This window comes from Rhineura floridana, chromosome 3 (genome assembly GCF_030035675.1).
Source record: "Rhineura floridana isolate rRhiFlo1 chromosome 3, rRhiFlo1.hap2, whole genome shotgun sequence".
In the NCBI taxonomy this organism is placed as follows: Eukaryota; Metazoa; Chordata; class Lepidosauria; order Squamata; family Rhineuridae; genus Rhineura; species Rhineura floridana.
Window position 1 is genome coordinate 206,450,831 of NC_084482.1, and position 15,090 is coordinate 206,465,920.

At 44.3% G+C, this 15,090-nt stretch overlaps 1 protein-coding gene across 2 annotated transcripts; it reads right to left on the minus strand.

The window, feature by feature from the left end:
• Positions 1–1,384: 1,384 nt before the first annotated feature.
• Positions 1,385–14,846, minus strand: LOC133381329 (zinc finger protein 135-like). 2 transcript variants are annotated; one of them, XM_061620322.1, is made up of 4 exons: positions 14,461–14,846; positions 12,930–13,105; positions 9,150–9,225; positions 1,385–4,287 (listed from the first exon to the last, which is right to left on the minus strand). In XM_061620322.1, the coding sequence occupies exon 4, from the start codon at positions 3,579–3,581 to the stop codon at positions 2,730–2,732; it is 852 nt and encodes a 283-aa protein (XP_061476306.1). In that variant the 5' UTR covers positions 3,582–4,287; positions 9,150–9,225; positions 12,930–13,105; positions 14,461–14,846; the 3' UTR covers positions 1,385–2,729. The 2 variants fall into 2 exon arrangements, with proteins under 2 accessions (XP_061476306.1, XP_061476307.1); XM_061620323.1 differs by lacking the exon at positions 12,930–13,105.
• Positions 14,847–15,090: the final 244 nt, after the last annotated feature.

A 15,090-nucleotide genomic window follows, 5' to 3' on the forward strand; every position in this document is an offset into this window, starting at 1 on the left:
GTGAGAAGTGATGTAGCAAAAGTAATTAGGAGCTATAATGCAAGGTCTGAGCGATGATATCAATGAGATTTAATGGGAAACCTATTAACATAACCATCATCCAAGTCTATGTTCCAACGGCAAACACAGAAGAAGAGGAATTGGAGAGATTTTACACAGAAATACAGGAAAAAATTGATCACACACCAAAATGAGATGTGCTGATAATCATGGGGGACTGGAATGCAAGAGTAGGGAACAGAGAAGAACTAGGAATTGTGGGGAAATGGGGCTTAGGAGATAGAAATGAAGCAGGAGAAAGACTTATTGAATTCTGCAAAGCCACTCATTTGTTTCTTGCAAACACATTTTTTGAGCAACCGAAAAGACGACTGTACACGTGGACATCACCAAATGGTCAAGATAGGAATCAAATTGATTACATAATTAGTAGCAGAAGATGGAGAAGTTCCATACTTTCTGCAAAAACAAGACCAGGAGCAGATCATGAAGTGGTAATATCAAAAATCAGAGGAAAGCTAAAGAAGAACAAAGCAATCATAATGCCAAAATACAATGTAAACAAAATCCCAGAAGAATATAAAGATCAAATAAGGGACAGATTTGAGGCTTTAAACTTAGTTGACAGAAGAACTATGGAGTGAAGTCAGAGACATTTTCAGGGAAGAATGCAAAAAGACAATACCTCTAATTAAAAAGAGAAAGACCTCAATGAATGACTAAAGAAACTCTTAATGTGGTTAAAGAGAGAAAGCAAAAGCAAAATGAGACAGAAACACAGTTTAGAACCCTAAATATAATAATAATAAATAAAAAATAATAAAATTTTATTTGTGAGTCGCCTATCTACTGCATTTATATACTGCCCCGTACCCGAAGCTCTCTGGGAGGTTTACGACAATTAAAAATATTAAAAACAAATATACAGATTTTAAAAACACATTTTTAAAAAGCAATTTAAAAACACATGCTAAAATGCATAGAAGAGGAAAGCCTTGACCTGCCGCCAAAAAGGTAACAGTATTGGCGCCAGGCACACCTCATCACAGAAATCATTCCATAATTTGGGAGCCACCACTGAGAAGGCCCTCTTCCTTGTTGCCATCCTCCTCGGAGTAGGGAGTAGAAAAAGAGGAAGACCAGACAAGAAATGGATTGATTCCATAAAGGAAGCTACAGACCAGAACTTACAAGATCTGAACAGGGCGGTTCATGACAGATGCTACTGAAGGTCGCTGATTCATAGGGTTGCCATAAGTTGTAATCGACCTGAAGGCATATAACAACAACAACATGAGCAGAGGCTGAAATCAGTTTGGGAATATTATTTAAAATACTTCAGTAGGAGACAATGTGTTTTATTTTATTAAAGATTCAAGCTTCAGCTACAAAGAATATCAACGGAAAAGGAAATAATACACAGATGAATCTTGGAGGAGGAAAAATATATGGAAACAGTGTATGCAAGCAACACAAAAGTCACATGGGAAATATAAAGTACAAAATAAACAGTCCTAAAACATCAGGTCAAGTGTCCGTTATACGAGTCACCAATGTGGTGTATCAACAGCACCCGATCATAGTATATATCCCCTCAAAAACCCAAAAAACACGCAAGACTGTTTGCTAGACTCCTAGCAGGGGCACATATTTTTATAGTTTGCATCAGGTTACACAGTAAGCTGTGAGGTGGAGTGCGTGTGCTTTTGATGGCCCTGTATATTCCGTCAGTTATGAGGCACTTCAGTTGTTAAATTTCAAAGGTTACCTTGACTATAAGGACAGCCCGATCTCCACAGAATATTCTAGAAGTCTTCCACCACGGCCTGCAACAGAGACCTGGTGAGCATACCACCTCCTTCTCCAAATCTCTTCTTTCTGCAACACCAACTGTCATGAACCTGTGCCATAAACCTGACATGTGGTTCAGTCCCAGGACTCAATTCCCAAACCCAGGGCAATTGATCCTGGCAAGTATCTCCTTGTTGGGGCTGAGTAAACCAACAACAACCCAGCAAGGTAGGTAGACTGCCACCACCCCTTAAACTGGCAACCTGCCAAGGATTCAGAGAAGAGTAAACCTGCCAAGGATTCAAAAAGACAAGAGCCAAAAGGGCACTCCCTTGTCCTGGATCCTTAAGCAAACAACCAAATACATGGTAGTCTGTGGTTAAGTAGCCAAGGTACCAGATTCAGAGCCAAATTCCCCCTGGAATGAACACACACTGGTAAATAAGAAGTAGTTTTATTAAATATTATACAAGTGCACAAAAATTGCAGCAAAATGGTTCCTTAAAACCCACAGCCAAAGGGTAAGCTAAAATACACAGAGTTCAATCACAAAACAAATCTAGCTAACCTATTCTATACTGACAAGTTGCATAGACCCACATCCAGAGATGCATAGCATGGGTAGCAGATGGAAACTGGAACCCCACACAGATAGCCACCTATAGGCAAAATGCAACCCAGGTGAACAAAGGCTAAAGTTCTCAAACCTATTCTTATAGAAAAACCCTTAGCAACAGTCAAAGATTAATTAGCCAATTAGGAGGCTTTCTCATGATGCAATGCCCTCTCAAGTTGTGGGTTCTTTGATGTGTACTAAGGCAATTGCTATCCATGAAACTCTCCACACTTCACACATTCATATAGTTTTACCGGTGTGGGTTTTTTGATGTCTAGCAAGATGTGCGCTGTGACTGAATGTCTTTCTACACTCGACACATTTAAATGATTTCACCCGTGTGGGTTTTTTGATGTGTAGCAAGGTTTCCTCTTTGACTGAAGGTCTTGCCACACTTGACACATTTAAACGGTTTCACCCCCATGTGGGTTTTTTGATGTGTAGCAAGGCTTCCTCTTTCACTGAAGCTCTTTCCACACTCCACACATTTAAATGGTTTATCCCCTGTGTGGATTCTTTGATGTGAAATAAACTGGCTACTCATACTGAAGCTCTTTCCACACTCCACACATTCATATGGTTTCACCCCTGTGTGGATTTTTTGATGTCTAGTAAATTGTGCTCTTTGACTGAAGGTCTTTCCACACTCAACACATTTAAATGGTTTTGCCCCTGTGTGGGTTGTCTGATGTGGAGTAAGGCTATTTCTATGAGAGAAACCCTTTCCACACTCCACACATTCATATGGTTTCACCCCTGTGTGGATTTTTTGATGTCTAGTAAATTGTGCTCTTTGACTGAAGGTCTTTCCACACTCAACACATTTAAATGGTTTTGCCCCTGTGTGGGTTGTCTGATGTGGAGTAAGGCTATTTCTATGAGAGAAACCCTTTCCACACTCCACACATTCATATGGCTTCACCCCTGTGTGGGTTCTTTCATGTACAGTAAGGGTACTTCTATGAGAGAAACTCTTTCCACACTCCACACATTCATGTGGCTTTATCCCTGTGTGGGTTCTTTGATGTGAGATAAGGTGGCTACTCCAACGGAAGCTCTTTCCATATTCCCCACATTTATGTGGTTTCACCCCTGTATGGATTCTTTGATGTAAAGTAAGGGCACTACTCTGACTGAAGCTCTTTCCACACTCCATACATTTATATGCCCTCATTCCTGTGTGAATTATTTGATATGCAGTAAAGCTATCGCTATGAGTGAAACGCTTTCCACACTGCACACATTTAAATGTCTAGACCCCTGTACTGGTTATTAGTCATAAAATATTAGTCATAAAGTCTGCTATGACTGAAGCTCTTTACACATTCCACAAAGTTACAGGACTTCTTTCCTGCATGGGTTTTTTGATGTAAAATAAGTTTTCTGCTTTCACCACAGGTCTTTCCCTACTCAACAGTTTCACTCCTTTGTGGATTCTCTGATGTAAAATATAGCTTTTGCTATCATTGCAGCTCTTTGCACAGTTCATGCATTTAATGCATGCATAGTAATTCCCCGTGTGGATTCCTTTATGCTCAATTAGGCTATGACTGTGACTCAAACTCCTCCTACACTCCATTCATTTACATGGTTTTTCCCTTCTGTGAAATCTGCACCATGCATTTAATTTATATTTGAAATTTTCCCCTCACACTGGAAGCTTTTCCCTTCTCTGCTCTTTTGCAGTCTTCTTTCTGGATTAAGCTTTTGTGGATGTCAAAACCCAAAGAGTAGAGGATTTCTTCCTCTCAGTTGTAGACTGATTTTCCTCGTGCCTTTTAAATCCCTTTGATTTCCAAACATTCATTTCACCATGTTATACTTGGTTGTTTCCAATGATGCCGCAGATGGCTCTCAATAATTCTCCTTCTGCCCATTCACTGTATGGGAGGGGAAAAATTAGGAATCCAAATCAGAATCAAAAGATTGTATCAGGGATCAAGCCCAATTAGCGGCTTCTCTTCATTAAGTTTCCCTCCCTTTTCTCACTCCACTAACACTGCAGAGCTTTGCTGTGCTGTTCTGTACTGTAAGGGGAATGCCTCTCCAGTTAACACCCAGTAAGGGGTGTATTTCACCTGCAATCTGTGAATCTAGTCTATTAAAGGCAGGTATTTATCCTTCACATTTGTTAGTCATCTCATAACATATCTAATATTAAAATATATTTCAAAGAAAAAGTTAACATAATGTATAGTAATATAGTTCAATAATAGTTTAAATTCAATGACAACTGCCAAAGACAACTTAAGAAGAGCTGGACTGCTGGATCAGGCGTATTTAGCCTCAGTTATTACCAGTTTACTGCAAAGTGCATGGATCTTTCTCAGTTGTTAGAATTGGCTGACACAACATCATGGCCACTTACTTAGAAGGCTTGCCAAAGAGCCATCTAGTCCAGCATCCAGTTCTCACAATGGCTAACCGGGTGCCCCAATGGGAAGCCCACAAGCAGGACCTGAGGGCAAAACTGCTCTCCCTGTTTGTGATTCCCAGTGACTGATCCTCAGAGGCATAGTGCCTCCAACTGTGGAGGGATAACAAGGTCATTGTTGCTAGTAGTCATTGATAGCCTTACCCTCCATGATTTAGCTCTCTCAATTCTTCTCTTTTCAGGCCTCTACTATGAGGCCTGCTTAGAGGGACACGTGGGGGGTGGTGGCAGATTCATACAGAAAGGTTCCCTATGGCAATAGACACATGTGCAACAAAAGCCACCCATAGGCCGAAGCTCAGGTGGAAAAATTGCTCTGGGTGAAAATCACATGGAACCGTTCTGAACATGGAGAAGTTAAAAATCTCCCAAAACAAATAAAAAGATTAAATAGTGCTGTACAAAATGTAGAGATCTCCATGCAGAAAACCCTTTAGCAATGCAAAATTATTACAAATAGCAAGAATGAAATCTAAAAGCTACAGTTTCTTCTCTCGGTATATATCCCAGAGAAGAGATAAATTAAGATCAAGAAGACATAAGGGGAAAAAAATACTGCTTGTGTGAAATACAGATGAAGGTAAGATGGAGTCTACAGAAGGATCACATGAAGCTCCCAATTGCTCCAAGCCATTTTCATGCTCTTCGACAACACCTGAGGTCACGTATCAGATGCCTGGCAGACGGCTGTATTTTCTGTGGAACAGTCTCGTTAGTCAAATACAAAGGCCTCTGCTGGGCTAAATTTCAAAGAATATCAAAGGAAAAAGCTTTCTCACCATATGCTTGGAGGCACATGTTACCAAAGTCTTCCAAGCTACACAGGAAGTGGACTGGACTGTGAAACACCAACATAAATTGTGTTGCATTTTGACAAATTTGTAGGGCAGTACATTATCTCAGAGAGGAGATCAGATCTCCTGCTCCCCTGGTGCATTCACTATAGCTGCCCAATTTCCCTGCTTTTTAAAGTTTGATAGAATTATCTGTTGGCTATAGGTACATTCTTAAACCGCAAGTTTTTTGACTATTAGTAAATTTCTCTGCTTTTTAATCCGGGAGGTGAGATATGGGATCCTGTGCAAGTTTGCTGAGAATGGATTATTTGCATGCTTATTGAGTTCAGTGGGATTTATTCCCATGCAATCATGCTTAGTATAGGTAAAACTGACCATGGGGGAGGGAAGGAGGGAGGCCTGGAGTGGGCAGAAGAGGAGAAAGAAGGAAGAGGGGAGAAGAGGAGGAAGGGAGGGGGGAAGGAGGGGGAAAGGCAGGTTTGATCATTCGCATGCTTACCAAGTTTAATGGATTATTTGCATGCTTATTGAGTTCATTGGGATTTGTTCTCATGCAATCATGCTTAGTACAGATAAAACTGACCTGAGGGGGTAGGATGAGGAAGGGAGGGACAGAGGGAGGGCTGGAGCAGGCAGAAGAGGAGGAAGAAGGAAGAGGGGAGGAAAGGAAGAAGGGGGAGGAAGGGGGAGGAGAGGGAAAGGAGGGGAAAGGTGGGTCTGATCATTCGCATGACTATTGAGTTCAATGGGATTTACTGCTGTGCAATCATGCTTAGGATAGGTGAAACTGACCTGTGGGAAGGGGCCAGGAGGATGAGGGCAGGAAGGGAGGGGGAAGGGGAGGAGATTGGGTGGGTGGGCACTGGGCAGAGCGGAAGCCCCTTTCCTTTCTAAAAGGAAAACATTGTGAACAGTATCATTGTTTTTCAGGGTTTCCCCCACCTTTTTATTCTACAGCATGCACATGTAGCCTCCCACCCAAATTTAAACCAAAGTTGTCCCTGGCCACATCCACACTAGACCTTTATTTCACTTTAGACGGTCATGGCTTCTCCCAAAGAATCCTGGGAAGTATAGTTAGTAAAGGGTGCTGAGAGTTGCTAGGAGAAGCCCTGTTCCCCTACAGAGCTTCAATCAGAGTGGATGACTGTTAAACCACTCTGGCCACTGGAGTTCTGTCAGGGAAATAGAAGTCTCCTCTCAGCACCCTTCACAAACTACACTTCCCAGGATTCTTTGGGGGAAGCCAGGACTGTCTAAAGTGAAATAAATATCCTGTATGGGTGTGTCCCCATGATTAGCCAAGCAGCTGTGAGTCTGGCTTGTAGAAATCTGACAGCTGGTTCTTACTGAGCATGCCCGACGTTATCATTGAGTTCAATGTAAAATATATTAAATTAATTAAAAATCAGCCAGACATTTCTTAAACTTTTAAACTGCAAAAGATGAAGGTCAGTATGGGGCAAGGTCAGTAATAGGATTACAGGTACTCTGTGAACATGGCTGACTTTTAATTATTTCAACAAATTATGAGAACTCTGACAGAACGAAGTCCAAAAGAAGTCCAGGTTTTCCCCCTGATTCGTAGCTTGGGGGTTCTCATAGAACCATCTCTGTTGAGGCTCAGGTAGCCTCAGTGGCACGGAGTGCCTTCTACCAACTTCAGTTGGTGGCCAACTACACCCCTATCTGGACAGGGATAACCTGGCTTCAGTTGTCCATGCTCTGGTAACCTCCAAGTTAGATTACTGCAATGCACTCTACATGGGGCTGCCTTTGAAGATGGTTTGGAAACTGCAGCTAGTGCAAAATGCAGCAGCCAGATTGGTAACACGGACCAGACAGTCCGAACATATAAAACTAATTCTGGCCTGCTTGCGTTGGCTGCCTGTATGTTTCTGAGCTCAATTCAAGGTGCTGGTTTTAACCTGTAAAGCCTTACAAGGCTTGGGACCACAATACCTGATGGAACGCCTCTCCCGATACGAACCCACCCGTACACTACGCTCAACATCCAAGGCTCTCTTCCAGGTGCCTACTGTGATGGAAGTTTGTAGGATGGCAACGAGAGGGCCTTCTCAGTGGTGGCCCCCAAATTATGGAATGATCATTATTATCTTTTCGGCACCAGGTTAAGACTTTCCTCTTCTCCCAGGCATTTTAGCATGTGTTTTTTAAATTGTTTTAAAAATGTGTTTTTAAATTTGTATATTTATTGTTAATGTTTTTAATTGTTGTAAACCGCTCAGAGAGCTTCAGCTATGGGGCAGTATACAAATGTGATAGATAGATAGGTATTTTGTTTTTAATTTAATTTAATTTTAAGTGCAAGACTGATATTTGCCTGACTAGGACTTACACAAGAGTAATGGACATGTTCTGCCCAAGACCTCTGTATTTATTTTATTTTAAAGCCTGATAGATGTACTGTGATGTCTCAAAGAATGAATGCCCTATATCGGGGAACCTTTGCCCTGTAGGCCTAATTAGACATTCTGGGCCTCCCTATCTGACCTGTAAGGCCATATGACATCAGGTGTGGGGCAGGTAAAAACCTGGCTCAGCCAAAAGGGTGTTTGCAAGCACTGTCAATCAGGTGACCAGTAGTGCCTGCAAAGCCCTTTTCAAGGCACTGCACAAAAATAGTGCTTTGATTGGAGTTTCTGTAGGTAGGTAGGTAGGTAGGTAGGTAGATAGATCAGAATGAATGCTTAATAAAGACTGGATATAATTCCATGATACAGATAATTAGGAAAGGTACTGAAAATAAAACTGGCAACATCATAATGCTGTTACACAATTCTATGGTGGGGCTGCATTTGGAATACTGTGTACAGTTCTGGTCGCAAAGGATATTGTAGAGTTGGAAAAAGTTCAGAAAAGGGTAGCCAGAATGATCAAGGGGATGAAGCGACACCCCTATGGGGAAAGGTTGCAGCATTTGAGGCTTTTTAGTTTACAGAAAAGGCAAGTCAGAGGTGACATGACATGTATAAAATTATGCATGGCATGGAGAAAGCGGAAAGAGAAAAGTTTTTCTCCCTCACATAACACTAGAATTCGTGGACATCCAGCACAGACAAAACAAAGTACTTCTTTGCACAGCACATAGTTAAACTATCGAATTCGTTCCCACAAGAGGCAGTGATGGCCACGAACTTGGATGGATTTAAAAGAGAATTAGACAAATTCATGGAGGAAAGAGCTATCGATGGCTACAAGCAGTAGTAGCCACAGTTGTAGGCAGTATGCTTCCAAATACCAGGTGCTGGAAATCACAGGAGAGAGGGTGCTCTTGCACTCAGGTCTTGCTTGTGGGCTTCCCATGGGCATCTGGTTAGCCTCTGTGAGAACACGATGCTGGACTAGATGGTCCGTTGGCCTGATCCTTCAGGCTATCCTTATGTTCTTATCATCTAATGTCCCTATAAGCTTTGTGCAAGCAAATCAGGATAAATGCTCAACAAACAGGTCATCTGGAGGGATCCGCGGTGTATCTTGAAGGACCTACCTGTCAATCTCTCCCAGAGGGATTGTTCTTCTTTTTTTTGCAACCAGGAGATGATGTCAGAGCATGAGAAACTCTTCTTCATGAGATTAAAAAAACAAAACATAACTGTCATTCATGGTACCTGCGATTGGAAAAATCCTGAGAAATTCACAACATCCCTCTTCCCCATCAGAACGAAAAGGCAAATGGACTGAAAGCAAGTTATTTGAAAACAGGCAACATTGGGCCCTCCATCGGATCCTCTTTATTGTTCATTCATGAGGATTTGATGCACATATATACATGTATGTCTGTTTGTATGTGTAGGCATAATGCATTTTAATAGTATTTTATGCATTTTAATTTACTGTAGTGTTTGTGTTGTTACTGTGTATTTTATTATGTGTGTGCTATTTTATTGTAGCCGTCCTGAGAGCCCTATTGTAGGGTTGAAGGGCGGGACAGGAATATTTTAAATAAATAAATAAATTTGTGCTCGTGATTTTATCGGGGCTGTGATACATGATCCCACTTTCAATATTATTTGGACTCCTTTGTTCCAATCAGGAACTTTTTGTAACTCGAAATCCCATACTTTTTGATATCACAAATGTTTTGGGTTGGTGGGTTGTTTGTTTTCTGTCCTGCTTCTGAAAAAAACATTTATTTTTTTATTTATTTTACTTATACCCTGTCCTTCCTCCCAGCAGGAGCTTAGGGCAGCAAACAAAAGCACAACAGCTCTTCTGGACGGCACTAATGCAGAAACACTGAGGGAGCATCACAGAACAAGTAATATAGCAGAATGCTGGTCAGACTATCCAGTATAAACCCACCACTAATGTATTATTATTATGTCAAGAACATGTTGCAGGAAACACCTTCCAAGAAACACCAATCTAGAGGTGCCTATCCTGTTTAATCAGGCTTTATTTTATCTTAATTTGATAGTAATGTGGTATGATTCTGGCGTCTTTTGGTGTTCATTTTGTAGTGGGGCCAGGTAGGATTAATCCTCCTTATTCTTGTCAAAGAGTGATTTTATTGGGCAGTATTTAGCTAATGGTTTGTGCCAGTACTAGAGTTAACTTAACACAATGGAGTTCTCCCCTCCTCCTGCTGTGTGCACCCTGCACCATCTCCAAATCTGCTTTGGACGGTTGGGGGGAAACCCAGAACTAAATAGAGGTGCATGAGGGGAGGAGAGGGGGAGGTCATTCCATCATGCACAGAGAAACCCTTGCACTGATAGAAGAACTGCCTTCATGCTATGTTGGATACAACCCCTTAATGTCCTGTTTTCTTCTATGGTTCGCATTTTAAATATTTGGCAAGGAGTTCTACATATTAATATTTTGTAAGTCGCTTTGACCCATTTTATAAAGAGTGGTAAACAAATATAATTATTATTATTTTATTATTACTATTTGATTTATATCCCGCCCTTCCTCCCAGCAGAAGCCCAGGGCAGCAATAATATAGCAGTTGGCTAGGCAAAGTGCCGCTGATGGAAGCCAGCCCTGGGCTTGAGTGAGCAGACAGAAGGTCGGGCTGGTTAAGGGCCCTTTGAGTCCTGGGGCCTTGGCCAGTGCTCGACGTTGGCTGCCTGCTGGCACCAGACATGCTTAGTGTAGCCATAAAATACTGAAGTCCCCAGGTGCACAACCCTGGAACACCCCTGGAATGGATCAATAGAGTCACTCAGACAGATTCCAAGACCTTCATAGCGCAGACAGCCTCCTCTTCCTTCAAGCATGTTTATAGAGAGATCTCCCCTCCTTTTACTTAATTGCCACCAGCCATGGAGGGGGCAGTAGCAAAGCCTCCTGGGCACCTACTCTCTAGAATGGGCGACTACTACCCTTAATCATTGTTTGCCTTGAGACTTGAGTTGAGCAGGGCATTTTATGATGTCATAAAATCATAAAAAATAAGTAACTGACGGTGCCCACCCCAAAATCTGCTCTGGGCCAGGACAAATCATACACCCTAGGAAATGGCACAGTGTCCTCTGTGAGATGCCAATGTTTTGTGTCTGGTCCAGAGCTTCTGCTGGGCGCAGGGCATGGATGAGGATATCTACACAAAACCAAAATAGAAAAAAACATGCAGGAAAAAATAAGTAACTGTGGGTGCCCTCTCAATCTGCTCTGGCCCAGGACAAATCATACACCCCAGAAAAGGGGAGGGTGTCCTCTATGAGATGCAAGTGCGTCCCGCCTGGCCCACAGCTTCTGCTGGGCGCAGGGCATGGATGAGTGCATCTACGTGCAACAAAACTAGACAAGAACACACAGCACAGGGCTACGGCTGCCGCCAGGCATGATTTGCAGAGCCATAAAACATGAACCCCCCCCCATTCTTAAAACCCTGGAACACGCCAGGAACGGGCCAACAGCATCACATAGTTGCCTGCCTTGAGACTGGAGCTTGCAAAGGGCAGAGATGAGCCTGGTCAGCTTAAAGCTCCCTCTGCTTTCCCTTGAACAGCAGAAGGGGAAACTGGCAAGGCTCTTCAGAGGGGAAGGAAATTCAGCGTCATAGAATCCTAGAATAGTAGAGTTGGAAGGGGCCTATAAGACCATCGAGGCAAACTTCTCACACTCTCCTGCAGACTGAGAGCAGCACAGCTATTCCCCCCCCCCAGTCTGGTGGTTTCTCTGCCCAAACTGCATAAAAAGTGCTTAGTTTGCCCATACCCAACATTTGAGGTATAACCTCTCCCTTATACGCCACACAACCGCATTCAGTCCCCCTAGAGATCCCCATTTCTAGGTTCTGGATAAATGTCTCTGCTGTTTTGAGAAAAGGGAGCAACTCTGGACATTGAACCCTTTCCTCGGTTGGTTTATTGGCTTGAGAGAGCTCTGCCTCTGCCAGGCAAGCACACCTGGTTCTTCTGCCCCAACGCATCCCTCCTCCTCACCCCAAAGGACCATTTTGGTTGCGCGTAGATGCCCTTATCCATGCACTGCGCCCAGCAGATGCCTTGGGCCATGCGGGAAGTATTGGCATTTTGTAGAGGACACCCTCCCCTTTCCTGGGGTGTATAATTTGGCTGGCCCAGAGCAGATTGTGGGGACGGCACCCTCAGTTACTTATTTTTTATGATTTTAGGACATTATGGATTTAGGACCATGTCAGAAGCCTGCTGTTTTTGACTGAATGCATTTATTGTTATTCTTGATGGGGAGAGTCCCCCGATCCCAGCAATAGATCATGCAGGATACCCCAACTTATATTTTAGGGTTCAGAGACACGTTAACTTTGGCTTGTAGTTGCTGTAGCTGTCAACTTTTCTTCTTTTTTAGTGTTTTGAACTTTCAAGGAAATAAGGAACTGGGAACTAGGAATCAACTCCAGACGATGGTTAGGGGTTGTAGGGAAGTGGTAGCCCATCTGCCTCTGGGAGGGCCACAGATTCTCCTTCCCTGTTCCAGAGAGCAGATGCCCAGGAGGCTTTGCTCCTGCCCCTCCATGGCTGGTGGTATTTAAGTAAAAGGAGGGGAGATCTGTCTATAAACGTGCTTGAAGGAAGAGGAGGCTGTTTGTACTTTGAGGCTTCGAGAAACTGCCTGAGTGACTCTGTTGATCCATTCCTGGGGTGTCCCAGGGTTGTGCACCTGGGGACTTTGGTGTTTTATGGCTACGCTAAGCTTGCCTGGTGCTAGCGCTTTCCCCGGTCAGGCCCTGTTCAAGGGCCCCAGGACTCAGACTCAGCCCTTAATCAGCCCACCCTGCTGCCTGCTCACTCATCGCCAGGCACAGAATCAGGGAATCGCAGAGTTGGAAGGGGCTTACAAGGCCATCGAGTCCAACCCCCTCTCAGTGCAGGCATCCAAATTAAAGCACCCATCTGCACAGACGGCAAGCCAACCGCCTCCACCTCACTGCCCCATTCGGTCCCTGAGAAGGGTGAAATGGGGGGGTCTGTCGTCTCAGAGCCTGACATTCTGGGAAAGGTGTCCAGGCATTGCCTATAAAAAAAGAAAAGATTTTGGAATCATAAAAGGGCTCCAGCTAGTCCAGAGCAGGACAGAACGAGTCTAGCCCCCCTACCTGAACCTCTGGGAGCTACTACCAGTCAGTGTAGACAATGCGGAGCGAGAGGCTGTCTTAAGGAAAGGGCTGTAGCTCAGTGAGAGAACATCTGCCTCGCATGCAGAAGGTCCTGGGCTCAACCCCCGGCATTTCCAGGTAGAGCTGGGAGAGACTTGCATGCGAAACCCTGGAGAGCTGCTGCTAGTCCGTGTAGGTGATACTGAGCTAGATGGAACCATGGTCTGTTTTGCTATTAGACAGCTTCCTACGTCCCTTGTGTTCACAGTCCACGGGACCCCCAAATCACAGCTGACGGCACAGAAAAGGGATACTAAGGTTTAATGTGTGTCAGTGGGACTGCAAGAAGAAAAGGGGTAATGATGTGCCTCATAACTTTAGTCATAACACTAGGCCATTGAAAACACACACACACCCAACGTCCCAGCTTACTTTCTAGCCTGATGCAGAGCTCTAGAGTGGGGTTTCTCAGTGGGGGGAGGCCAGAGCCACCAGGGAGCCTTGAGCTATATCCAGGTGGGTCTCAGCACCACAGCCTGCCCAGCGCCACCTCCCTTGCCTGCACTATCCACTAGGCATCCAGCCGCCTTCTGGTTGGACCAATGCCAGCATCAGCCCCTCCTGGAAAGCAGAGCCAAGGGGGCCTGGAGAAAAAGAAGCTCTGGGTGGGCAGGAGGAAAGTCTCCCTCTTCACACAGAAAGGGTGGGAGGAGGTGTTGGAGGAAATGAGAAAGGGAGATGAAAGGTGGATATTTAAAAAATCTCCTGCAGATAATAAATAAGCAAGCAAACAAACTGCAAACAGAAGGGAGGAGATAAGAGAGGAAAGGTGTTCTAGGAGGAAAAAGCAAATTTGAAAGGACTAGGAAGGAGGGATGGGAAAGTGTATGTGTTAGCAGGAGATTAGGAGACAGGAAATTAACAGAGGTGGAGGAAAATATTTTGGACTTTTTCCAAAGTAGCACTAAGGCTGCAGTCCTTATCTGGCAGCAAGTCCCATTGAACCCAGTGGAGCTTACTCTTGAGTAGACATGTCTTGAATTGCAGCCTAAGTCAGGGTCCCATCAGAGCAATAGCTCTTTTACCCCTCTCCCCACCCTCCACACTTTACTCGGATCTGCTCCAGAGGGTCAGAGGAACCCCTGGAACAGATGGGGGACTGGGAAGACAGGAGAGAAGAAGGTGGGGGAAGTTCCACAAGCAGAAATCCCTGCACTGACTGGACATGAGAGACACGTGGAGACAGAAAGGGAGAAATATAAAAGAAGCTTACCTGCTTAGAGCTGCAGGATGAGCAAATCCTGCTTGAAATGGGGAGGCTGAGCCACAACACTTCCAGAGCAAATGTCTGTACTGAGCTTGAGGAAAGGAGAGCTATGGAACTCCTTGTCACGAGGAGAAACTCTCTAGCCAAGAACAAAGCAATTTCCAAAGCTGGATCAGATCTCAACAGGAAGTGACGCCATTAATTGTCAGCTGACCGTGCCAAGCTCTGCCGCCATCTGCACCAATCCGAACGGAGGGGGAAGATTGGTAGAAGGGGAGAAATTGAACTCCGGTTCCTAGAGAGGCAGGAAGCTTGACAAGTGGAGGGAACCCGCAAGGAATGCCCCCTCCTTCCGAGTAGGCAGGGAGGGAAGTCGGCGTGGGGAGAAAACTTTGCCCGAGGCTGATGCAAGGACAGGAGAGAGGGAGGTGCCTCTCCCCGCCCTCCACACTCAACAGGAAGTGACGCCATTAATTGTCAGCTGACCGTGCCAAGCTCTGCTGCCATCTGCACCAATCCGAACGGAGGGGGAAGATTTCGTAGAAGGGACGAAATTGAAATACCTCTTCCCACTCAGTCCTTTACTCCCAACTTCAGGATGGAAAACGGAATATCGGTGGGCAGCAAAAGAGGTTT